The 27,426-nt window shown below is 42.1% G+C and overlaps 1 protein-coding gene across 4 annotated transcripts in view; it reads left to right on the top strand.

Moving 5' to 3' along the window:
* The window catches only part of GRM8 (glutamate metabotropic receptor 8), a 540,291-nt gene that overhangs the window by 506,935 nt on the left and 5,930 nt on the right, over nt 1–27,426 (top strand). For 3 of the 4 annotated variants that reach the window (XM_081928839.1, XM_081928842.1, XM_081928840.1), the window contains one exon: nt 24,387–24,688. In XM_081928839.1, coding sequence (XP_081784965.1) covers nt 24,387–24,683 — 297 coding nt within the window. In that variant the 3' untranslated portion in view covers nt 24,684–24,688. The remainder of the gene's footprint in view (nt 1–24,386; nt 24,689–27,426) is intronic. The other variant, XM_081928841.1, reaches the window with a different exon arrangement.

Genomic DNA, 27,426 nt, shown 5'->3' on the forward strand with positions numbered 1-27,426 from the left:
CTTCAGAGTCCATGCATGTGCATGTGCATGATCATGATCATCATTATCATTTATACCCCACCCATCTGGCTGGGTTTCCACCACTCTGGGTGGCTCACAACAGAATATTAAAAATAGAATCAAACATTAAACTTCCCTAAGCAGGGCTGCCTTCAGATGTCTTCTAAAAGTCAGATAGTTGTTTATTTCCTTGACATCTGATGGGAGGGCATTCCACAGGGCAGGCGCCACTACCGAGAAGGTCCTCTGCCTGGTTCTCTGTAACCTCACTTCTCTCAGTGAGGGAACTGCCAGAAGGCCCTGGGAGCTGGGCTTCAGTGTCCAGGCTGAATGATGGCGGTGGAGACACTCTTTCAGGTACACTGGGGAGGCCATTCAGGGCTTTAAAGGTCAGGACCAACACTTTGTATTGTGCTCGGAAACGTATTGGGAGCCAATGAAGGTCTTTCAGGACCGGTGCTATATGATCTCGGCAGCCACTCCCAGTCACCAGTCTCACTGTTGCATACTCATGAAAATACTCATGCCTTATAGCATGCTCTCTAAATACAAATGGAAATAGGGGCAAGTTTGTAACATCTCTGGACTCACACCAAAAATAAAACTACAAACCTTCGCAGTTAGACTTTATTGCAGGCTCTTCATCACTGTGTGCATAACGGTGCAGTGATTTACTCTGAAAACATCTGTCATCCTTTGATTTTAAAGCAAAGAAAGTGGTCGTTCTTTTGTTTAGAGCAGTGTTTTTCAACCACTGTTCCGTGGCACACTAGTGTGCCGCGAGATGTTGCCTGGTGTGCCGCGGGAAAAATTTGATTCCTATTCAAGAGAATTACTTTATATATAGTCAATATAGGCACAGAGTTAAAATTTTTAACATTTTCTAATGGTGGTGTGCCTCGTGATTTTTTTCATGAAACAAGTGTGACTTTGCCCAAAAAAGGTTGAAAAACACTGGTTTAGAGAATTGTTGTTGTTGTTACTGTTATTTAAAAAAATTCACCAGTAAAATAATTTGCTAGCATCAGTTAAAAATGTAGGTGAAATTGATTCAAATCTTGGTTAGGAATTTCACCACCTCGGAACATGTCTTCCTAAGGGCATGGTATGATGGTATTTATGTCTCATTCCCAATCATTGCCTCAATTAGCTTAAAGGTCCTCAAATTCTGCCATTTTAGACAGCCATATGAACTGCTAGTTTGGCTGGTCGTAGCAGATGCTGCATAGCTTGAAGGGTGCATAAAAATTAGGGCATTTCTGAACACTTGGGGACCACTAAAGAGATTTAGTAGTCAACTGCTAAAAGGTCATTCTTTGTTGCAGTACATGGCTGTCATTTAAATCCGGTGGCCTTGGAACATGATCATTCCTAGTCGGCTACAGAGAGTTGACAAAACAAATGGCACAATTGCAGCTCAGCGCTTTAAAACCCGGGGCTGAAAATGAATGAATGTGTGTCCCTGACTTTGGTTGGCTGCTTTATTTTTAAAGTGAAATTCTTAAACGTTACCGTGCTTGACTCTTTAGCATTCTCTCCCTGGTCTGACGTCTGCACAATACTTATTCAAAACAGGAGGGGTGATAATCAATAGCTGCATTCTAGAAAATACATCTTACCTGGTCTTTCTACTCTGAAGTTCAAACTTTCTGCTTATCTATTTGTGTTTGCATCTTGTTGATACTTTAGCAAACACAATGCCAATGGTGTGTGTTTGCCACACTTCATGCTAAGTTCTTCTGAGTAACCCCCGGGGCACTTTTTGAGTGGTGTGGAACAACAGTACTCTGTTTGACTGAGAGAAGGAGAAAGCAGTCTCTCCATGGCTTAAAGTGCATCCATCTTGTTCGCAGAATGCTTTTCAAGGATAGAAGAAAAGACATTGCACTGAACCATAACCTGCCGCTCCAGACACATCTGGAAAATAAGCTGTGCCCTTACAGCATTCAGACACAGTTGTTGCATCTTTGCCCTTTGCTTTTCACCCTGTTCTGTTGTGTTTCCTTTTGTTGGTGTGGGGGAAAAGGTTTCCCATTGTTTGCAGTCCTTCCCACTGTTTCCACCCACCACCAATCTAGGCAGTGTGAGAAGCATTGTCATGGTGTAATCTGGCAGGTTCAGATTTGCCAAACTTCCGAGCTGCTCAGTATTTCTGAACTCATCCAGGAGGGGAGACCCACGTCACTGCAGCCCCATCACCACTCACCCAATGCCTTCCTTATGAAGGGACAGCCAGGACTGTTTGGAGCATCCGGGGGGGGGGTTCACTGCACGGGTAGAGCCCCCACCAGGTTGCCTGGAGCAGCAGTGAAAGTCAGCTCCCTTTCCTAGCTCTGAAGCTGTGCTGTCTCCCAATGGGTCACCGTCTCTGCCATGCCTCATGGTCCACATGATTGTTTCACAGTTGTTAGGAGTTCAGTTGTAAGGAGTTCAACCTACACTTGAGTAGGACCCTGGCAGAGACACATGCCCGACACATACTTCCTTTTCATTTCAGAATGTCCCATTGATACTGTGCTATGTATCACAGCATAGCATTGTTTTCACAGATGCTCATGGGTAATAAAGATGGCTGTCTCTAATGCCCCAAAAGAAGTTTTCTATTACAAGGGTGGGAATGGAGAAGAATTCATCTACCTTGTCCTCAAGCCTGATCTGAAGTTCTGAAAGCTCTTCCCTGAAAATTGAGTTTGGGCATTACCACACTCCTCTCCCCCAATGCTGGAAAATGTCTGAGTGGAGTAATGTGGCTTCTCACTAGCTGTTATATTTGAATAATAAATCTACATGGTGTACACATAATCCATTATTACAGCAGGAAAATGTAGCTGTCAGAGTTCCCAAACAATGTATTAACAACCTTAGGAATAGATTCATCCAAATGTATATATCTGTAAATGAGGAATTCCATTTGTTTTCTCTAAAACTGAGGTGAGCAGTTAATATTTTGGTTCAGGTCACCCCCATATGACTATTCAAGACAAACACAGCCCATAAGTAAAGTGTTGTGGACTGCCAGGTTCTTGACTCCCTTGCTAGGGATAGCAAACCTGCCAATTTTTGTTTTGTTCAGTTTCTCATTTTTCCACATTTCCACATAAATTTGCCTTAAAAAAATATTCCTGAAAATTCAGTAGCTTTTTGTGTGATTTCTCATAATTTATATGGAATTTCCCCAATATACACATTTTTTCAAGGCAAATTCCCCTAATACAGCATGTTTATATGTTGTTTTCAGAATAAATGTATTCTTGTGCACACTTTTGTGTGTGTGTGGAGAGCGAGCGAGAGGAAGGACACATTACATTACTTGGTGGAAGAACTGCCTTGCAAAATTCAGAGAATTTTGAAAGATGGCTGTGTTTTGTTGTGTTGTTTCAGAAGCTGTGAATTATGTAAAGGTAAAGGTAAAGGTACCCCTGACCAGTGGCATAGCGTGGGTTGTCAGCACCCGGGGCAAGGCAAGTAATTTGCGCCCCCTAACCCGTGGATTTTAGCACTCGAGTGCGAGCGCGACCCCCCAGATGTTGCGGCCGGTGCGGCCGGCCCCCCCTGCACCCCCACGCTACGCCCCTGACCGTTAGGTCCTGTCACGGACGACTCTGGGGTTGCGGTGCTCATCTCGCTTTACTGGCTGAGGGAGCCAGCGTTCAGCTTCCGGGTCATGAGGCCAGCATGACTAAGCCGCTTCTGGTAAACCAGAGCAGCACACGGAAACGCTGTTTACCTTCCCGCTGGAACGGTACCTATTTATCTACTTGTGAATTATGTAGCCCTGCCTATAAATGCGCACTGAATTAATTTTCCCCCATCCCTATACAGTAAGTCCTTCCCCCAGTTTTTTTAGCCCTAGACATGCCAAAAACCAAACCAAAAATCCATTCAGCTTTGCAGTCAGATTTGCAGTCCAAGGGGGGTGTGTGTGCCTCAGGCATAGCTGTTTTAACAGATTGTTTTTAGTGTGGATTGAAAAGAAAGAAAGCCCTGTGTTTAAATGCTGTAATTGTGTGCTTTGCTGTGTTGCTGGTTGCTTGCACTCTTCACATTAGCATGCCCTTACAACGATGTGCCTCTGGGGCAGCTTCTTGCCGTTTTTGTGCTTCTGATCAGCCTTCTGATGCACACAGTCCTTGTCAACTTAGGTGCCATCTGCTTGTGCAATGTGTGCTGTAAATGTGAGCTCTGGTCATTTACTCAGTTATTCTGTTTGATGAGATCAAGGCGGTGTAGAAATCCCTTGCCTATATTTGGAATAAAGGAAGTTGTTTGGTGGTCCTCCTTGAAGGTGTTCCATGGTTTTGCTCTCTTAGTCAAGGAGACCTGCATCATGTTGCATACCAACAAAGGCATCTCTTAAGGAATGTTATTGCAGGTTTGATTCTCCTAATTGCCACCTTCCTTTCATCTGATCATGCAAGGCACCGTGTTTGATACCTTCTTAAATGCATAATGCATGACTTCTCATCCGTAATAGAGGTTTTTAAATTCCACAGTAGGTAAGATTCTCTAATTTGACATAATTGTTGTGGCATCAGCAGTTTAACGACGGCGCTCTTTATGGAGATAGAGATAAATAACTATATATAGTTCTGTTTGTATATCTCCCTCCCTCCCCCCCCCCACTTACCTTTTCTCTAAAGCAAAGCATGATGCTACACTTTCTTTTTTAAAAAAAATAAATAATCATTTTTCATTTTCATACATCTCAAATTCTTAACGTTTACTATATATTCCTCCCTCCCTCCCCTTCAAGACTCCCCCCAACTTGTGTTTCTGGTTTGTTTCCATTTTCACTCGCTTTGCTATCTCTCAACAGAAAAAGTTATTAATAACATAACGTCAAACCTTAAAAACATAAAAATAAAACTAAATACATCATCTTATTTCACTATCTTCCAAGCATTTTCTGATGCTTATAATGTGGACGTTTATTTAAATCCTGCCATCAAGTCTATTGCCTTTCTTTGTTTCTGCAAATATAATATGAATGGTTCCCAATCTTTTTCAAAGTCTCTGTTGTCTTTTTCTCTTAGTCTTTCTGTCATTTTTGCCAGTTCGGCATAGTTCATCAACTTCTCTTACCATTATTCTCTAGTTGGTATTTCTCCAGTCTTCCAATTTTGTGCAATCAACATTCTTGCTGCTGTATTGGCATACATAAATAAACTCCTCATTTCTTTTGGTATGTCTTGACCTAAAATACCTAATAAATAGGCTTCTGGGTTTGTTTGTTTTTACAAAAGTTATTTTTAACATGTTCTTCAATTCATTGTATATCATTTCCCAGTAGGATTTTACCTTCTTACAATCCCACCACATATGATAGAACGTACCTTCTGTTTCACATCTCCAACACTCTTTCTTTTTGTTTTTATGCATTTTTGTGAACAGTTAATAGATGTATCCCAGATCATTTTTGTCCCTGGAATGAAAATGGTAAATATTGCAGATAGGTAAATCATGCCATTCTTGTTACCAGATGCACTTTACCTAAATACCTCTTAATGCCACCTCATTTCCATTTTCTTACTTTACACATAAAGATTGGTCCTGCAGCGTTTGCATTTGACAGCAAGCATTAGTGTGATTTGCTGTCTCTTCCTAGGAAGAAATAGAACACATTTCATGTTCAATGCTGCTTTTTTCATTTGCTTGCTCAACTGATTAAGTTTCATTTATAAGACCCTAGTATATTACCCAGTGCTAGTAAAGAGTACTATTACAATTTTTCATTCTTTGGAGAAGAGTACATCTGTATCCTCAGTATGACAGTATTAAATACAAATGATTTTACTACAAAACCAAGAATTTAGAGGTGGTGGCAGCTGTCCAACTTCAGGCATGCCTAGAGAAAGCGGATTACCTCAACTCATTTCAATCCGCAACCCTGTTGGTAATCTTTGATCCCTACATAAGTGCCTTTTGATAAGCTTGACCATTGCGTTATTTTTGATCAACTGTGGATCGGACATTGGAGGCACATTCTTTCATTGCTTCCACTGCTATCCGTAGGGTTGGTTTCAAAGAGCAGCTGAGAGATGGTGGGATTTGTTTGGTCCCATGGGAGTTGTGTTGTGGGGTCCTCCAAAGTTCCATCTTGTCCCCTGTGCTCTTAACATCTGCATGAAGCCATTGGGAATGACCATCAGGAGATGTGAAGCAAGATTTCATCAATGAGCAGACGTCACGACTCTGTTTATCTTTGCTTTCTGAGTCAATTGAACCTGGAAAGGTGTTAGACCAGTGCCTGGAGGCAGTAATGGGTTGGATGAGGGCTAATAAAATGAAGATGAACTTTGACAGGACTGTGGATTGGTGGTTCCCAGGTTCAGGAAATTGAAAGGCAGCCTGTTATAGATGGGCCTGCACTCCCTCTGAAAGATCAGATGTGTTGTCTGGGGATACTTCTGGATTTGACTCTGTCAGGTGGCCTCAGTGGCATGGAGAGCCTTTTTCCAACAATGAGCAGCTCGCCACCTATATGGTCTGAGATAGCCTGAGTGCAGTTATCTCTGCCCACGCAACTCTCAGCCGGACTACTGTTGTTTGCTCGACACTGCAAATAGTCAAGGCAAATGAAGCTGGTACAAAATGTAGCAGCCAGAGTTTTAATTGGCTTATCTGCAGGGGACCACTGACCTCTCCCTTTCACCACCCTGAACTGTCACTACCTGATTGGTTTCCACAAAACAGCCTCTTGATAATGCCTCTTGCAAGTGGGTTCACTTTTCGTACTGGAGTTCATCTGGGGGGGGGGAGCATGGAGAGACAAATACAAGGATAAGAGTCACATACAATGGGAAGATTTAGCACAACCTACCTGTTCAATTGTTCAATGGGACGTGGGTGGTGCTGTGGGTTAAACCACAAAGCCTAGGGCTTGTCGATCAGAAGGTCGGCAGTTCAGATCCCCGAGATGGGGTGAGCTCCCGTTGCTCTGTCCCAACTCCTGCCCTAGCAGTTCGAAAGCACATCAAAGTGCAAGTAGATAAATAGGTACTGCTCCGGCGGGAAGGTAAACGGCATTTCCGTGTGCTGCTCTGGTTCACCAGAAGCGGCTTTGTCATGCTGGCCACATGACCCAGAAGCTGTATGCTGGCTCCCTCGGCCAACAAAGCAAGATGAGCGCCGCAACCCCAGAGGCGTCCACAATTGGACTTAACGGCCAGGGGTCCCTTTACCTTTACCTGTTCAATACATTGGCTAATACAAGTGCCCCCCAATGTTGAATCAGACCAATGTCTAAGACATTCCACCAGTAGTTTATTAGAGCAGGCTAGCAACCGTTCTTCAGAAAAGACCCATGTAGCTGCTCCTTAATTGCATAAAATCAGAGGGTTTTGAGAAAGAAAGAATCCTGCCAGGTTTGCTTTCCGTCACAGAGCCCACACCATGTGACTAAAGAGGCAAATTACATTGTATAGAAATCAAATTGCACAGGTGCTGGATAGAGGGGAAAAATGGAAAAATAAGAAAGAAGGGCATATGGGTAATGTGGGAAAGGGCATTCTGAGGAAGAACGATTTAACTCCCGTTTACTATGCTTACAGCTGCTGGGTGGCTTTCCCTTTTGTCAGGCAGATTGCTGGTTAATACTCCAAAATGATCTGCTGTGGAGAACTGAGATTGTTGAAACCTCTCCGTGTCTGAATGAAATATTGATCAGAGCTTTGGAATGGTGATATGCCAGCACACTCGCCAGATGAGAGGGAAGGCCAAATGCAGATAGAGAAAGAGAAGGAAAGCAGTTTGATGTTTGGAAGACACAGAGCGTGCTTCTAGACTATCGCTATTTGGGGGATGGATTCTATCACATACCTGCAAAATCAGGGCACTTCATTATACTTAATTGGGAGTTCTTGCACAACAAAAGCACTTCTCCCAAAGTTTCAACCTTTTACGATAACGAAAGGGACTTGAAAATGTACCAGAAAGTGTGAGATGACTTTTCCACAAACAAATCAGAATAGATGGCCGTAGGTAGGTACTTAGGTAGGTAGGTAGGTAGACCTACCTAAGTCACATTTTCAGAAACAATAAATCAAAATGTGGCCATCCTTTGAAAGTTGTGCTTCTCTGAATTTTGCAGTACAGTTCTCCAGGCAAGTAATGTGTACAAAAATGCATATACATGGGTAAAATGTATGTAGAAATGCGTATACCAGTGAAATTTACATACAAAAAGCATTATATTAGGGGAAATCACTTTGCAAAAATGTGAATATTAGGAATAATTGAACAACAAAGTGCATATTAGGATAAATTCATACAAAATGCATAAAAATGTGGTTATATTAGGATAAAAATTTGCACCCTAATGCAGATGAATTTCCATGAGGATTTTTTTTAAAAAATTGCAAACTGAGATCAGAATTTAAGACTGGAAAAATGAGAAACAGAAATGGTCACATCTACCCTCCCCTAGCTGTGTTAGAAGGTTAAAAGCACCTCGAAGGAGAAGAGCTTTTCTCTAGTGATCTGTGGCATAGCAGATCTCCAGCGTATCCTGTTTGTCTCTACTGATGCTCTGCTTGTACTTTTTTCTTGCTTGTAAATATTACAAGGATAACATAAGTCTTCGGTGCTCTCTCATCCAAAGGAAACAAAACCTGACAAGTGCTGCCCCTGGAACTTCTCACCACTCATGCAAGTGGAGCTTGCACAACAATATTAATACATCAAAAGACATCTGGGATCAGTAAGGGTTGTGTTTTAAGTAGGTTTTATGTGATTATGCCTGAAAATCGAGGCTGTGGGGAGGCCTTGGACTCAATGGGACTAATGCTTGCTTTAGGGGCCATCTAGTATCTCTTAATGTAACCTGGTAGGCCAGGCAAGATATGCTTATAAACTGTGTTGTACCAGTAAAATATTTTATCACAGGACATCCTACATTTTTAAAATCCTAAATATTACCCTACAGATCTGCAGGTATAGTTTGCCAGAGGGTTTGATTTATTTGCTTTTTCCATTGCTTTACAAACTATTAGTGCACTAAATCACATTGAACAGTCACTCCTTAGATACTTGAAACAATTTGTTCTGTACTATATTTATACTAAAGTAGCTAGTAAAATCCAGCTATGGCATTTCTTTGCTCACTGGGTTTATTGCTAGCCTGGATTGGAGTAAGCAGCATTATTCCATTGGAAGGCAAATGTTCGGTCTGTGTGTCTTTCAGTCTAAATTTAATATCTATTGATTTTCTTTTCTTTTCTTTCTTTTTCAAAGAAAAAGATCAGCATGACTAAGGATGAGATGAAGTAATGCTGTAAGAGAGAGTTAGTAAGGCTTTGCAGGGAAGAATTTAGCATAAAGTTGACATAAAGCATCTTCTAGTTGGGAGATGGGCTTAGCACGATTCCATTCAACTCAGCCGGAGAAAATCTATTTTTATTCTCCCCCTTAAAAGGGTGAAGGTTGTCCAACAATCCCAGGAGTGTCAATTTAAGACTTGGTTGTGGTAATGGACACTGTTCTTTGTAGCATCTGCTTGTCTTGTTGTTGTCAGTTGCTTGTAGCTCTGAAAGATTTCTTCCCCAGCCTTCTTTCCCAAATCTTATTATCTCACACATCCTGGCAAGCATGCATCTTGCACCCCAAATGTCTTCCGTTCAACTTCTTGAATAGCCTTTTGCTTTGCGGTTCTTGTGTGAACAACGGAGGGATAATGAATTCGAGAGCTGTTGCAGAAGTTAAAAATCTGTGTTTGGGATATCTTGGGGGTTAACATGACTGAATGGTTGCCCAAACAAACAAAATGTCAGAGGGAATGGTTCTGAACTCTCTCGCCTTCCCCTCACATACCAGTTTTCAATGTTCAGGAGCATTTTAATGTGTTGGTGAGAAGCAATCCATCATATTAACCCCACCCACAGTCTGAATTGGTCCCATCTCAAAGATATCTAGTTCTAGACTTAGACTGCTTTATAATTACAGAAGCAGCACTAAGGGATTTGCTTCTTGTGACCTACTATATTCAGACTCCAATTTTCATAGTCTATATATAATATTGCATCTGTTAAGAGAAGTGCACATGCATATAAATTATGACTTCTGCCTCCAAAATACATATAAGTGGCACCAGGAATTGGAACTACTTGTGAGTATTTTGAAAAGGAAAGCTGTGATTGTTGTGCATGCATGTCCTTCCCAAATAATGCAATAGAGTTATACCTCAGGTTACAGCCGCTTCAGGTTGCGTTTTTTTGGGTTGCGGACCACTTAAATCCGGAAGTACCGAAACGGGTTACTTCCAGGTTTCAGTGGTCACGCATGCACAGAAGCACTAAATTGCACTTTGCACATGCGCAGAAGGCCAAATCACAACCCACGCATGCGCAGACGCGGATTGCGAACACTGTGGGTTGCGAACGTGCATCCCACACAGATCACGTTCGCAACCCGAGCATCCACTGTACACACATAATTTATATTCAGATGAAAGAATGTCCAATGTACCATGTGATAACCTAGACGACAGTTTGCACATGGTACTGTAATGGTAAAACATACTCTGCCATAAAACATAAAAAGAAACTTAAGCAAAACCATGCAAAGCAGAAGTGAATGGTTTTGGGGTGTGAGATGCCTTCATAGTCTCAAAGCAGCAATAGCATACCCTAGCTGTAACTTTAATAGTAAATTGCTTATCTGCTTTGCCTGCACTGCCAGTTCAGTCAATAATACCTGTTCACTTTGTTGTGTCTATAGTACTGAGATGAATGACTGTGTTGCTGAATTTACTGGGAGATACTGCTGCTCTAGAAAGTAGGTGTGAACCTGCCAGTAAATCAGTGGCACCAGAGTATTATTTGCCATCCGTGGTGTAGTAGCACATTTTGAAGTGCAGGAGTACATCACAACAGCCCACAAATCTGCACCCACATTGAGAGTCTGTAGCCATGCCCCCACATACACTGTGGCATAATGTCCAATTTATTAGAATCTGAATGATTATGCGATCCTTTGCGTTGTTACTGGGAATCAGATGCATTGACCTCAGTGCTCACTTGTGGCTGTAGAGGTTCACACCATGTAAGATCTCAGCCCCTTGAAATGTCACCTTGAGCTTTTAATTAATAAATGTAAACAACCTTGCATAGAAGGTTTGCCATGTAACTGATAACATGAAATAAGAAATAAGAATGTGAAACAAGAAAGTGAAAGAAGTATCCAACATTTTCTCTATGCTAACCTGTCAGAAACAGCATTAACACCCGAGAGCTTTGTTTTCACTACAACATACAGTTGCCAGAGCAAGGTGTGCCCATCAGTTATCCCGGGCATTCGAGAAGATGTCACCATCATTGCTGCTGTAAAAAGAAAAGTCAAACAGCTCTTCCCTTTTCACCACACTATCGGGTGCCAGTTTGTTTTTTAAAAAGCTACTGTTGATTTTAATCATTTTTAATACCTGTTTTTAACTGTTTTCATTGACAGTTTTTTAAAAAAACAAATTTTATTAAAGATTTTCTTGAGTTACAAAAGTACATGCTATCGTCTCTATTTTCAGGTCTACAGATCAGTTACAGTGGTACCTCGGGTTAAGAACTTAATTCATTCTGGAGGTCCATTCTTAACCTGAAACTGTTCTTAACCTGAGGTACCACTTTAGCTAATGGGGCTTCCTGCTGCCGTCACATGATTTCTGTTCTCACCCTGAAGCAAAGTTCTTAACCCGAGGTACTATTTCTTGGTTAGTGGAGTCTGTAACCTGAAGCATCTGTAACCTGAGGTACCACTGTACATCCGATGTGAGACATCCATGTTGTATAGAATATAAAGCTGGGGGAGAAGAGAGGGGGGGAAGAGGAGTGGTAGTAAACTTACATTCTGTTCCTTAGTGTATGTGTGAGGTTTTTGCCTCAGCACCACTTGGGTAGGTTCTTTTTCTATTCATTCATTATTTTCCCTTGGCAGTGAAAGAGGTTGGGGGGCAGGGCGTGGTTGCTTGTCTTTAGTTGACTGCACGGAGATTTGTTTGTTTTATTTTATATTGTAAACCTCTTAGAGCAGCCTTTCTCAACCTGTGGGTCCCCAGATGTTGTTGGACTACAAGTCCCATCACCCCTAGCTAGCAAGGCCTGAACTCAGGGATGATGGGAGTTGTAGTCCAACAACATCTGGGGACCCACAGGTTGAGAACCGCTGTCCTAGAGGGTTGTTTTCATATCTATTCAATCAGCATATACCGGTACATTTTGTTAAATAACAAATAATTAAATGGGGAAATACTATTATGCATTGTGAATGATCATGCATAGCAGTTTAACTGCTATGATGAAATCTATGAAGAAAGACTGACTCCTTAGCTGAATTTTGGTGTGCTGTCTGGTTATCTGCTGACGGGGCATGCCAAATCTTGTTTTTAGTGTTTGAAGCCCTAAACAACTTGGGTTCAGGTTACCTAAGGGGCTGCCTCTCCCCATATATTTCTGTCAGCAACTGCACTCCTCTGATGGGTTATTGTCATGGGTACCACATGCTCTAAAAATGTACTTACTTTGCTCTAGATAGCGGTCTTTGGGTGTTGCAGTTCCAAGCCTCTGGAATTAGTTTCCTGCTGAAATCCGACACGTGCCAGTTGTCTTGATAGTTTTTTGGTAGTTTAATATGGCTTTCCCGGAAATATGACCCAGCCATTTATGGGATATCAGCTGCATTTTATCTTATTTTTTAGAGTTGACTCTTTGGTATTTCATACTTTCCTATATTGTTGTACACCAGGCTGCGGTGGTTTATAAATCTGAAGAATCATATTTATAAGATCTAGAATGCAGACAGAAGACTTGGATGAGAGAAAATGGTTTGCTTGAGGGGAAATGGCTAACTTCAAAGGCGAGATGCAATATACAAAAGCGCTTTTTAAATTCCTTGTAAAGCTCCTTTAGAACTGCAAGTACTCATTCTAATAACTGTTAATTATTTATAATGACATATTATCCCCATTAGACTTGCAATTGTACTGTCATGTACTTAGCATCATGTCAGAGTTCCCTACCAGTTCTATAGCAGTCTAAGAAATATATTCATTCAAGCACAGAAGTCTATGAATGAGCAACTTTCACTCACAGGTGATGGGATGTGGTAAAGAACAAACCTGTAACCAGATGCTCATAATTTGTAACCTGCCAAGGTGGACATTGCATTGTGGCCTTGATAGATCCTCTATTATTGTGGTCTTTGGTGTTTGATGAATCCTCTATTATTGCAATCCTAGGCAGTAAAAATAATAATACAGTACAGGAGATCCATAAACCTACTTCTGATGATCTGCTATATAAGGCTGGCATTCTGTGCTGTTGGTCACAAGTTGTTCAGGCCTGTCTTAAATGTTAAGCTTCTGATTAAAAAGTACTCTTGTTTTCCCATGAGAAGTCATTTCCTTCAGTATGGTTGTAGCTTCTTCCCTAGTACCACTGAGCCTAGGGTTTGCTGATTGGAAGGTCGGCGGTTCGAATCCCCATGACGGGGTGAGCTCCCGTTGCTCGGTCCCTGCTCCTGCCAACCCAGCAGTCCGAAAGCACATCAAAGTGCAAGTAGATAAATAGGTACTGCTCTGGCGGGAAGGTAAACGGCGTTTCTGTGTGCTGCTCTGGTTTCGCCAGAAGCGAATTGGAAGGTCGGCGGTTCGAATCCCCACGACGGGGTGAGCTCCCGTTGCTCGGTCCCTGCTCCTGCCAACCCAGCAGTCCGAAAGCACATCAAAGTGCAAGTAGATAAATAGGTACTGCTCCGGCGGGAAGGTAAACGGCGTTTCTGTGTGCTGCTCTGGTTTCGCCAGAAGCGGCTTAGTCATGCTGGCCACATGACCCAGAAAAACTGTCTGCGGACAAACGCCGGCTCCCTCAGCCAGTAAAGCAAGATGAGTGCCACAACCCCAGAGTCGTCCGCGACTGGACTTAACGGTCAGGGGTCCTGTACCTTTACCTTTTTATGTACAATATATTCAGAAAACTACAAGCTCAGCTCTAAAGTAATTATTCAACCAAAGTGCCAATTTAAATCAATGGATTTGCTTGCCCAAGAACTAAGGCGACACTTTACAATTGAGTCTTTTGTGATGGATTAATCCTGACAGAAAAGTTCTACTTGTGGAGCATCATAACAAATTGCATAACAGAGAAAGTCACAGAACCAAGGGCAGATAGAAGCATTCTTTGTCTGAACTGGAAGAAGGTTGAAGAGAGGGTGCTTCATGCTTTTTAAGAGGTCTCCATCGCGTAGACCATTTAAAATGAAATTCATGTATCTATTTAACAAAGATGTGCAGGATACGTTCTAGAAACAGCGTTTCATGATGGATAAATGAGGTTCAGAATCAACTTACTAGGAAGAATCCACTAGGATAGAAAATATTCAAATGAACATTTTAAACATTAGCATATGGGTAATTTCAATGAAATGTCAACCTAGGACCCATTTTTTCATTTTCAAATTTTTCAAATTTTCATTTCATTTATGTGTTCTATATCATTTTAAATATAATTAAGAAAACATGTTGAGATGTTGTTATTTAAGTTAAGTTATAAATATAATTAAGAAAGCGTGTTGAGATGTTAAGTCCAAAAGAAGCCCACCCTCAAACACTTTATCATAGACCACCTCCTGACATGATTTTCAGTAACATGCATTACACAAGATTCACCTGCAAGTAATTCTCAGTGGACTACTTGATAAGCATTATTTGATAAGCACTGTTGTAGAAACCAGTAGTGTGTTGTGAAAATCAACTACTTTGAACAGGGTCTTATTATCCCATTAAAGGCTGTTTTGACCAAACCTTGATTATATTAATTTATAACAATAATTTATTATTTATACCCCACCTATCTGGCTGGGCTTCCCCAGCCACTCTGGGCGGCTTGCAACAAAAGATTAAAATACAGTAATGTATCAAACGTTAAACGCTTCCCTAAACAGGGCTGCCTTCAGATGTCTTCTAAAAGTCTGGTAGTTGTTCTCTTTGACATCTGGTGGGAGGGCGTTCCACAGGGTGGGTGCCACTAATGAGAAGGCCCTCTGCCTGATTCCCTGTAACATGGCTTCTCACATGTTCTTCAGAGTGTATCTGAAGAAGTGTGCATGCACACGAAAACTCATACCAAGAACTAACTTAGTTGGTCTTTAAGGTGTGTATCTGAAGAAGTGTGCATGCACACGAAAGCTCATACCAAGAACTAACTTAGTTGGTCTTTAAGGTGAGTGTATCTGAAGAAGTGTGCATGCACACGAAAGCTCATACCAAGAACTAACTTAGTTGGTCTTTAAGGTGCTACTGGAAGAAATTTTTTTTTGTTATGGCTTCTCACAGTGAGGGAACCACCAGAAGGCCCTTGGCGCTGGACCTCAGGGTCTAAGTAGAATGATGGGGGTGGGGAAGCTCCTTCAGCTATCTTTAGCTATCTTCCATCAGCACCAGAATCAGCAGTGGAGAAAATGAATCAAGTGGAGAGCCAAGAAGTTATTCTTGACTGTTCTGCAAACTTCCCACAGATCTGGTGCTGATGGATGGAGCTGGTCACCATCCAACAGATGGAGCCACCAGCAGTTCATGGACAACGGTTTGAGAACCTCTGCACTAGACCTTCCCATACGGTTGGAAACTGTGCACATCTAATTTGTGGAAGGGGAATTGGATCGCATCCATGCCTTTACCTAATTCCAATGCATTCATCAGCTCTGTGTGGGAGGTCTGAGACAGGAGAAGTGTGTGCTTCTCATCCACACATTCATTCTACACAATTTCCAGATGGGTGGAAAGAGGAAAAAGACAAGGACAGGTTTTCCCAGACTTGGGTCTCCAGCTGTTGTTGGGACTACAACTCCCATCATCCCTAGCTAGCAGGACCAGTGGTCAGGGATGATGGGAAGTGGAGTCCCAATAACAGCTGGAGACCCAAGTTTGGGAAACCCTGGACTAAGAGCGTGTGAAATGCCAAAAGCATTGTTTTAAATGGGCCGTTAAAGTGATCAGTGATTGCTGCACAAAAATAGGCAAATATTTGTCCTGCAGACTCTTTTATTGGTGTAACTCTCTGAGACGGGACTCTGAAGAAATGTTCTGGAGACTTTTTGCAAACCCTCCCATAGGAAACAATCCAACATAGCATCTTCATCATTTGCTAGAGTTTTAAGGTGTTCAAAGTTTCTAGAATAGTAGTAGCTAACCTGGTACCCTCTAGATCAGAGGTCGGGAACCTAAGGCCCATGGCCGGTTCTGTGGATCAGCGTGGGGATTCAGTGATTGTTGTTTTCTCATGGTGCTGGCACCTCCTCCCCCCCGTGACATTCCCCCCCCCCCACCGTGGCGGAACCTCCTCCCTCCTGGTGCAGCAGATTGCCAGCCAATCACCTGCTAAGGTTTGAGACCCTGGCCAATGAGAGAGCGGCGGCTGCACATGGCCGAGAGGAGGAAGAGGGCTGGGCTGAGCTGGCCAAGTGCATTTCCAGCAGCTCCTCATCAGAGCAAGCTGTTTGCCACTGCCACTGCCGCCACCGCCCATGCCACCACTCTGCCAAGCGTGGGTCTTGTGCATAGCTGTCAACTTTTCTGTTTCCTTGCGAGGAATCCTATTCAGAATAAGGGAATTTCCCTTTTAAAAAGGGGAACGTTGACAGCTCTGCTCCTGTGCCTGCCCTTGTGAGCGGCAGAGGCTGGCGGCAGCGGAGGAGGAGCAGGAACGAGCAGCCCAAAAGCAGCCCTTTTGCGCTGCTCGTTCCTCCGCCGCCACTGCCGCCACGAGCCTCTGCCTCTCAGCAGCACCCTAAGTAGGCAGGGGGACGGAAGGGGCTGGGGGAGAGAGGGGGAGAGAGAAGCCCCCTCTGCCATGTGTGCATGTGTGCACACACTTACGCACTCCAGCCCACTAGGAGGTTTGTGGTGCGGTCAACCAGCCCACCCCCCCAAAAGGCTTGCTCTAGACGTTTTCTAAGACAGTTCCCATCAGCCTCAGGCAGCATAGCCAATAGTCCAAGACGGTGGAGGTTGTAGTCCACAACATCTGGAGGGTACCAACATCTGGAGAGGAATCATAGAATCATAGAGTTAGAAGAGACCACAAGGGCCATCGAGTCCAACCCCCTGCCAAGCAGGAAACACCATATAGAATCATAGAATCATAGAGTTGGAAGAGAAAATCAGAGGGCAGCCCTGTTCTAGATCCATCACTGGGGTGGGGGTCAGAAGAACCATATATGAACAAACATATTGCTTTTCCCCGCATTGTCACTTTCCTTAAATTACTGGTGATTTTAGCACTTCCTTTACCACCAAAACAGCAATTAAGCATGATCTTTGGGAGCACTGAAAGTGAAAAGAATGCCAAAGGGTGTTATTTGTTTTTCTTTTTCTTGATTGATTTTAGCTGCTTTTTTCCTTCTGCCTGACGCCATGACCATTAACACAGTATATTGGCTGTGTTTGCACAGCTTTGCCAATGCGAAGCTGCCCTGCATTTACCCAGCCGTTGGGATAACCGGCTGTTACTGATTTCAGCTTCCATTGTTTTGCACAGGAGAGCAGCTTAATTATGCCATGAAGATGCTCAACAAAATTACCCCTCCCAAGTGAAAAAAACATACTTCATTTAATAGGATACAATATCAAGCACTTGAACTTTAACACTAGTGCAACATGCAATAAATAAACAAGGACATCACATCAAACCAAAGCTCTTATCAGGTTAATGAGTACAGAATTGAAAGGATGTTTCTGATAGTATTAGTATTCTACATGCCCTTATTATTCATTCCTGGATTTCCTCCCAGGTAAAGTGTTTGGAGAAGAAAAACAGAGTTAATATTAATGTGGGGGCCTTTGTAAGAAACAAGCAAAGATGAGTGAATATTAAAAAAGCATTTCCAATCAAGATGCATAAGTTTTATAGCTAAAGAAGGAAACTGCTGTCTATCTCACAGAGGTGTGTTTGGCACATCAGATGGTGAAGACACACACCTGTGACATTTGAGATATGTTGGGGGCTCACCCTATTCTTCTGAATTTGATTTCTTTTAACTGTTTTTAATGCTGAGTTTTAGATTGCTGTAACCCATCCTGGGACCTACTTGTGAAGGATGGATAATAAATTGAACAATACTACTACTACTGGGACGCGGGTGGCGCTGTGGGTAAAACCTCAGCGCCTAGGACTTGCCGATCGCATGGTCAGCGGTTCGAATCCCCGCGGCGGGGTGTGCTCCCGTTGTTCGGTCCCAGCGCCTGCCAACCTAGCAGTTCGAAAGCACCTCTGGGTGCAAGTAGATAAATAGGGACTGCTTACCAGCAGGAAGGTAAACGGCATTCTGTGTGCTGCGCTGGCTCGCCAGATGCAGCTTGTCACGCTGGCCACGTGACCCGGAAGTGTCTGCGGACAGTGCTGGCTCCTGGCCTATAGAGTGAGATGAGCGCACAACCCTAGAGTCTGGCAAGACTGGCCCGTAAGGGCAGGGGTACCTTCACCTTTACCTTCACTACTACTAGAGATTGCACTCATTAATAACCATGAAATTCAACAAGAATGTTCTTAAAAATGTGGATACAGAGAAACCAAACTCTACACCAACTTCATTTTATTAATGCATCTCAGGTCCAAGCTATATTTTTTAGCTTGTGAATATGAAACCAACAATTTACAGCTTTCCAGGCTGATGTCCCAGCTTTTGAATATTCCAAAAAGTTAGCTCCCTTATTTTTAGGTGCACTGCATTTGAAGATTCGCCAGTCTATTTGAATTTATTTTGAGAGGCTTCCCATCTGCCAAATTTCCTTGTTGATTTACTCTGTGGGCAACACTTTTAATTAGCATTCAGCACATGTACCTGCAGACTGGATTAATTAACAGTGTGTATTGGGTACAAATGCATTTTTGGCTTAAAATCTCAAATGATAATGTAATTAATTCACATTGTTATTGGACACGTTCATGCTAATAATGTGAATGTGGGCAGATTAGAACTAGTGTCCTCTATTAAAAGTTTTGTAAATTGCTTAGTATTAAGTGGGAAATAATATCTGAGCCTAATTGTTTTCCCTGACAAGTACACAGCAACAAGAACAACCCTAAGAGTAATTGAGGAATTCTCTTCTCATTTTCTCTGTGTTTATTAAAATATTTATACCCTGCCTTTCAATTCTACAACTGAAGCCCCCCAGGGCTTCTATTACTCATAACAGTCATGCAAAATTTATAATAAAACAAAGCAATTAGTCATAAGAACTGCAAACACACTAAAGCACCCAAAAAATAACAACACGAAGATGTCTTCAAACAGATGAACCATTTCAGAGCAAATGGCCTGAAATCACAGTATTTCTTAGTGGCTAAAGGTTCTTGTTTCCTGCTTGGCAGGGGGTTGGACTCGATGGCCCTTGTGGTCTCTTCCAACTCTATGATTCTATGATTCTTCCAAATGCCTTGGACAAAGGAATTCCACAACCTGGGTCCCACTAGTAAGAAGGCCCTGTCATTTCCATGCCAGTTAACTAAATCTCATGCAGGCCTGAGAAAATGACGAAAAGTTGGTAGGATGGTTCACATGAGCAGAGGGTACATTTTGTTATTTAGATCCTAATTAGTTTAGGACCTGGGGCATGGAAGGCAGATTGAGAGTATATGGGTAAAAATTGTAGGAGAAGGAAACAACAGTGAGCCTACTGTGGGTGTCTGCTGTAGACCTCCAAGCCACACTGAAGACTTGGGTGATGCCTTCTACAGCAGATTACCAAGCATTCAAAAAGAAGAGATACAATAGTCATGGGAAACCTCAACTACCCCAATATCTGTTGGAACGCATACTCTGCCAAGAATGTAAGGTCTAACAAATTCCTTAATTGCCTTGCTGACAATTTCATTTCCCAGAAGGTGGAAGAAGCAATAAGGGGATAATCTGTCTTAGACGTGGTCCTCACAACAAGGGGGAACTAATCAATGAAGTGGAAGTATTGGGAGGAAGTGATCATGTCCTCTTGGGTCTCATTATACGAAGGCAAGGTGAAGTTGTCTCAAACTATTCATAGAATTAGAGAAGTGGATGGACTTTGGAGGTCATCCAATCAAACTCCATGCGTGATGCAGAATCTCCAGTGCAGGATGCAGCTACACCATCCCTGACAGCCTCTGCTTAAATAAGTTCACTGAAGACAAGTCCACCTCCTGAGGCAGTCTATTGCAGCTCCAATCCTTTACTTTATACTTTTAGTCAGCGGCTGGTCAACATCTTTGATGAGCTTTCTGTGAGGGGGAAGATAGTAGGGATTTAAGTGCAGGCATAATGCCAGAGCCAATCTAGCGGTCCACTCACACCACGAAGTGTTCTTCTTTCTTCTTTGGTGACCACTCATAGCCGAGTAAGAATGTCTTCCATAAACACGGTTTTAACAATGAGTCCGTAAGTGACTGTGGAGGCCAATTCTGGATCCACACATCATTCCACAGTGGGGGCATTGATTTCCAGGTGGGAGTTGATCACGGTGTGGATTTGCCAAGCGTGCCTTCCTCTTAGCACGTTTCTCCCTTGTGTCCTGAGTTCAGGTGCCTTCAAAGCCCAGAGATGCATTTTAAATAAAAGCACACATTCTATTCATGTAAAAACACGCTGATTCCTGGACTGTCCGTGGGCCGGATTTAGAAGGCAATTGGGCCACATCTGGCCCCCAGGCCTTAGTTTGCCTACTCCTGTCTTAGTTTAACACCCTGGCTGAGGAAGGGTCTGCTAGCTTACCATTTTGCAACATTTTGGTTGGTTTCAATTAAGCAATGACCCTACTGCCTATGGAGTACAGTATGACACAGCAAGGAGCTTAATTCAGAGTGTGTCATTCAGAGCTTAATAGTGAATTAAATAGAACTGTCTTTGTGCATTGAGGTTATTGATTTTTTGCTTTTATAAACAACAACAACCACCTTATTTGCTGAAACAGTTTATTTTCAAAGCTAAGGCAGGCACTCACAAAAACCACCTACGATGCAAAGTAATTAAAAAAGCTTAAAACATAACATTGGCTTCATCTGCCAGGTAGAAAACAATCAAAGAGGATACAAATTCAATCAAATGTTAAAAGCAAATTACATGGTACTTTGCATCAGGCTGCTAAGGAAAGCCACTTTCTAGTACAAACATCTATGCAAAGGTTTTTCTACAAAGGAAAGAACATGATATAAAGTGACAGCTTCCTTTCGTTTCCAGTGCTACCCTGTTTCCAATTCTGTTTCAGCACACAGCAGTTTACCTAAGCAGAGGCCCATCTACATATTCTCTGTGCCGAAGCTGTTGAGAATGTGTGTGTAAGTGGTTATCTCTATGTGTGAAACTATAGTGTCTTAAGACTTTCTACCTAAAGATATTAAAATGAGAAGTATTGTTTTTTTGTAACAGTAGTGGAAGGTGTGTTGGGGCACCATTGCTCACCTGACCTCTGATTGGTTAGGTTTGTCCCATAGCTGTCAACCTTCCCTTTTTTTGTGGGAAATTCCCTGATTTCAGCGCCATTTCCTGCTGCTTCCTGCTGCTATCCCGGATTGTTAGATATCCCGTAGACTGTCTCCGGGACAGGTGAGGCTGCTGATCCCTTATTTTCAAATCCGAAAGTTGACAGCTATGCTGCTGATCCCTTATTTTCAAATATGAAAGTTGACAGCTATGGTTTGTCCTTCTTACCAGGAGGCAGAGGGGGAAAGGTGAATGGTGGTGAGGTCAGCGCTGTGCAAATGCAGTGACGGAACAAATGGATGTGTTTGCACTGCGCTTCCCTCATCACTATCTTCTCCCTCTCTCTCTACCTCCTAATAAGCAACAGCAAGGCGACCAAACGAAGATCAGGTGAGCAGTAGTGCCCCATCTTGCCATCTGCTAATGGTCTATATCAGGGTCTCCAGCTGTTTATGGACTGCAATTCCCACCATCCCTGACCACTGGTTCTGCTAACAAAGGATGAAGGGAGTCGTAGTCTGGAAACCCTGGTCTATATAGTCATGAAAAATAAAATATGAAATTGAAAACTGTTCATCTTGCAACAAAGAGCACTAAAAAAATGTACTGTTATTCGGGTTACATTACACCTTTTATCACCTCATCTTTCTTTCTGGTCTAACTTTGACAGAGCACCAGCTCCAGTAAAGCATTTGAAAAGAAGGTTTGGGATTATTACTGACAGAATATCTCTACAAAGCACTTTTAGGTTACTGTGTGAGTGTTCATTGTGCCATAAAACACAGTAGACAAGATAGAATATCATTGAGACCTTATCAATAAGGGCATGGAATGGCTTTCATGATAACCCTCCTTTTCACTCACAGGGTATACAGAAATTCTAAGGGAGTTCTGCTTAAGTCATGCAGAGCCATAGTAAGATGTTCCATCATTTCTAGCTGTGAAAAATAATTATAAAACAGAATTGTGTGGTTTCAAACTGGCTCTTTCATTGCTGCTATGATTAGCAACACACAATGACAAGTCTAGCGTGTGATTCAGGATGAGATGAGTAGCACTTTGTTGTACCAGTGGTAGATACGCCTGGTCAGCTGGAATATTGGGTGGATGAAAGGGAAGAGTGAGTGAATGGGGTTCATAGCTTTACCAAATGAACAAAAAATGTCAAGGTAAATCTAAATATACACGTTGAACCAAAATTACCTATCAATATTCGGCCGCCAATAACTAACATTGACAAACCTAATACTGAAACAATATTGTGCATGGATAAAGAGATACAGAAGGGGCCAAATGAGTTACAATCGCAAAAGTTATTCAGCAGGAAATTATACAATTTAAAAGGAGAGTGATGCCTGCATGGCTTTAAACCACTTTTATTCCAGCATTGTTATACAGTCTTAGTGTTTACCCACATACATGAGGTAGCCCTGATGATGTTTTCCCCTCTGCACTTAGAGAGAGGTGTCCAAAATTACAGCTAAAGGTGGCATACATGGTTTTCCCCGCTCCCTGTTTTACGGACACAACAGAAATGTGAGGTTGATTATGCTGAAAAATAATAACTGGCCCAGTTATAGCTGAGTGGGAATTTGATTTCCCTGGTCCAAGTCATTCTAGCAATCTAACAACCATGCCATACTAACTCTAATATAGTCAATTAAAGGTGTGACGTCACAAGTTTCCAATATGAGGCAACACACAATGAGTATTTTCAACCTTAATGTTTTCCATGCGTCACTACTATAAAAATTGCGGCTACGTCTCCATTTCAAGTCCGATCCCTCTTCCCTAATTTTTCATTGGAATCCCAATGGTTACCTTGCATTGAGATGTAATTAAAACCATTGGCCTATCTTTGGACTCGTTACATATGCTCCCATTGTTGTAAGCATTCCGGACAATGAAGCGCAGATTTCTAGAGATTGAATTTCGAAATCTCAGTAGCACAGCCAACAAATCTTGCTCCCAACTGAGGTTAGGGATCCTACTTTTGTTTGGCCACTCCATACTCACATCACCTACACAATCCTCTCCAACATAGAGCTTCTTCTCTTGCAAGGTTTAACGTTATGTCATCTGCAGTTCTCAAAGGTCCCATATTCAGCGAGGTATTGTTGCTGTGGTTTAGGACCAGTTGAGACTATTGCATCTATCTTGTTCTACTGTCTGATTTATGCAATAATTCATGACAAATGTTTGAGCCCCATGCCGAAGGAGAGGTTAAGAATAAAATAATTTATTACGGTCGGAGACCAGCTCATAAAACACACTTGGGGGTACAGACACAGAAGAAAAACAGGCAATTAAAACAATGTACAACAATAAACTATCGCAGGGAGTTGACCCAGAGTCACCCATGGAACTGAGTTTGGGGATTTTCTTAACGGACTAGTTTGAGTTGGGAGATGGTCTGTGCCTACAGATCTGTACACAGAATCTGGCAACCATCCAGGTCATCTTCTGATCTTTGCCTAACAGGAAAAGGTCAAATTTTTGCTTTTGTTGGAGGTCTGCGAGCCTCACCAGTAGGGGATCAATGATCTTACTACGTGCCTCTTCATAAAAGGGACATCTAAAGAACAAGTGTTCTGGGCTTCCTATCTCTCCCAATGGACAGGTGCAAAGTCTCTGAGCGTACGGGACTTTTCTAAAGGCTCCTTCCAGGACCTGCGAGGGAAGAGCTGAGCTTCTGGCAAGAGGTTAAATTGTTCTGACTCCTAAAGGCATTCCTTTTTATTGAACAGCTGCAGAATATCTTTTATTGAAAGTAGCAGAATATCTGAGCAATGCCATGAAATTGCAGCACTATAACACCTGAGTGCTACTTTCTAACCTTATTAGGCCTGTATGGTTTTGTTTTGGAGTGTCTTCTCCCATGAACAATTCTGTGTTTCCCTGTCTCCTCTGTTAGCCCAACTGGCACTAATTGTATCATGTTTTCTCTTTTCTAGATGTACATCCAGACAACGACACTTACAATATCCATGAGTTTAAGTGCTTCTGTGTCTCTAGGCATGCTCTACATGCCCAAGGTTTATATTATCATTTTTCATCCAGAGCAAAATGTTCAGAAAAGGAAGAGGAGTTTCAAAGCTGTAGTCACAGCAGCCACAATGCAAAGCAAGCTGATCCAAAAGGGAAACGACAGACCAAATGGCGAGGTCAAAACTGAACTTTGTGAAAGTCTTGAAACCAACAGTAAGTCATCCGTAGACTTAACCATGGTCAAGAGTGGCAGCACTTCCTAATAGATGTACGTTCACAGGAATGTTTAATAAACCACATTTTTTTCTTGGCTTGACCTGCATGAACATAGAGGTGTGCCAAAAGTCATGTACCCATTTTTTAAGGTGCTTTTAAAAAAAATCTGTAACAAAAGAAATTAAAAATGACCATTTTAGGAAAAAAACTCCACTTCAAAAAAAGCTTTAATCTTGATCTGATTATATCATGATGATGGGCTTCTTATTTCACTATTGCAAACGCCCTCTAGAGCTTTTCAAATTCCAATATTCCATTTATTGGTGGTGTTATCCATACATATATGTTTTACAAGTCTGTGTGGGTAATGTCACTTTATGACCTTCTAAAAATTCTAAAATTTGAGCATCATCTTCCCCTCCCTCAATCCACCATCTTAAGTGCAACCTTGGTTTCACCATGTTGCAATAAGTAGCTGGTTTTTTTCTTTCTATGACAAGAAAAATGCTGGCTTAGTGAGTTATGAAGACCAACAAGAATTCCTTAAGTCAGGGGCTCCCCAGCTGTGGTCCTCAGACCACCAGTGGTCTACAAGCTTCATTCAAGTGGTCCACAGTATGTCTATAGATTTGTGGTTGAAGATGGGAGATGGCACATCTATCACATGAAGCATTCACATTTTAATTGTATTTTAATAACTTCTTTTATTTCTTATATATTCTATGGAATTCATATTGTATTAGAACAGGTTTCCTCAACCTCAGCCCTCCAGATGTTTTGAAACTACAGTTCTTATCATCCCTGACCACTGGTCCTGCTAGCTAGGGATCATGGGAGATGTAGGCCAAAAACACTTTGAGGAAGCCTGTATTAGAATATAATGCGGTATAAAAGAAGCTACAAAACTATAATTAAAAATCATACATGGAACATTACAGTTGCTACAATAGACATAAAAATCATTAAGTTTCCCACCAAGACCCTCATAAATTTGTAAGTGTTGTGTGTTAGGAAGAAAGATTGGAGATCACTGTTCTAAGTGATGCTCCTTCAGGCATTCATTGTTATTACACAAAGATGCAAGATCAACCCTCTTGATGGTGCTACACACTAGTCTGAAGAATGTTGCCTTACTCATGTGTTTTCAGCATGGAGCTGGTGACACTGTTCAGTCAGACTTCCCATTACCTATTGGAAACTACAGCTGAGCAAGGCATTTCCCTTCAGGCTAGCACTGACTAATCAGTTCCACAACTGATTAAAAAATCTTGAGAAGCAGAGGAATTCTAAAAGCTTGGTAGGATAACACAGAAAACCAACTTCCCAAGTGATCACATTCACACACCATTTCAAGTTAACAATTGGTAAGGGACTATCTGTAAATTCATCTGTTGTCTATTTTCTAAGTAAAGTAAAGGGTAAAGGGACCCCTGACCATTAGGTCCAGTCATGGCCGACTCTGGGGTTGCGGCACTCATCTTGGTTTATTGGCCAAGGGAGCCGGCATACAGCCTCCGGGTCATGTGGCCAGCATGACTAAGCAGCTTCTGGAAAACCAGAGCAGTGCACAGAAATGCCGTTTACCTTCCCACTGGAGCGGTACCTATTTATCTACTTGCACTTTGATGCGCTTTCGAACTTCTAGGTGGACAGGAGCAGGGACCGAGCAACGGGAGCTCACCCCATCACGGGGATTCAAACTGCCGACCTTCTGATCGGAAAGTCGTAGGCTCTGTGGTTTAACTCACAGCGCCACCCGCGTCCCATTTTCTAAGTACTCATATGCAAATTTCATCACCAACTAGCAAAATATGCAATTAGAAAACTGAGTCTTCCCCTTCTGGAATTGGTTCATGAATCGTGGCACATCTCGAAATAACTCTTTCAAGTAGGTTAGTCATTGCACTCTATGGGAGCATGTTGTCATAGCATGTTATATGACATTTATTTGCCTGCATACTTATCTAAAAAGGCAAAATAGATCTGGGCAAAGTCAAAGGCCTAAATACAAAAGATGAATTGGCCTTCACCACATTGAAGTCTGCGTTTTGTTGCATGCTTGGTAAAAGAGAGAAAAATAAAAGGAAAAAAAAAGTATTTTTTAATGCAAAAGGTTTCTTTCCGATAGCATGCTTTTACAAATGTCAGAGCAACAAAAAAATTATTCAGTGTTGTCGATCCCCAAATCACAAAAGGCTATTGGTAAAATCTGAAAATTCCGGTTCTCTGGATTTTGTAGGCTTAGCAATGACTCATAATTTGATATGAGAAAAGGATATGCTTTGAAACAAAGTAAACAGCCCTCGGTATTTCAGATATGGAAGCATGAAGCATGAATTATAATGTTTATTATGATCTTTCTTTTAAATGAGCCATAAACATACCAGATAAAGACAGTGCTTTTTTTTTCTAGAAAAAAGATATAGTTCCTGTAGTCAAGGGAGGGTGAGGGGTGTGGCCTGATACTAAGACTGGGCAGTGAGAGCAGGTTAGCTGCTTGCTGCTCCCTTATCCACCCACCTACTGGGGAGCTGCCGCCCAGGTGAAGAGGCTTTGACCTGTCCAGCTTTGGGATGATAACAACAACAACAACAACAACAATAATTTATTTATACCGCACCCTCCCCAGCCAAGACCGGGCTCAGGGTGGCTAACACCAGGTATAAAAACAATTGATTAAAATGCAACTTAAAAACAAGATTAAAATGCAACATTAAAATGCAGCCTCATTTCAGTGGAAGCCCAGATGGGGATGAAAACGTCAAATCTTCACCAAGGCCAACTATCCAG

This window comes from Podarcis melisellensis (assembly GCF_964234715.1).
Source record: "Podarcis melisellensis genome assembly, chromosome: 10".
NCBI classification, from domain to species: domain Eukaryota; kingdom Metazoa; phylum Chordata; class Lepidosauria; order Squamata; family Lacertidae; genus Podarcis; species Podarcis melisellensis.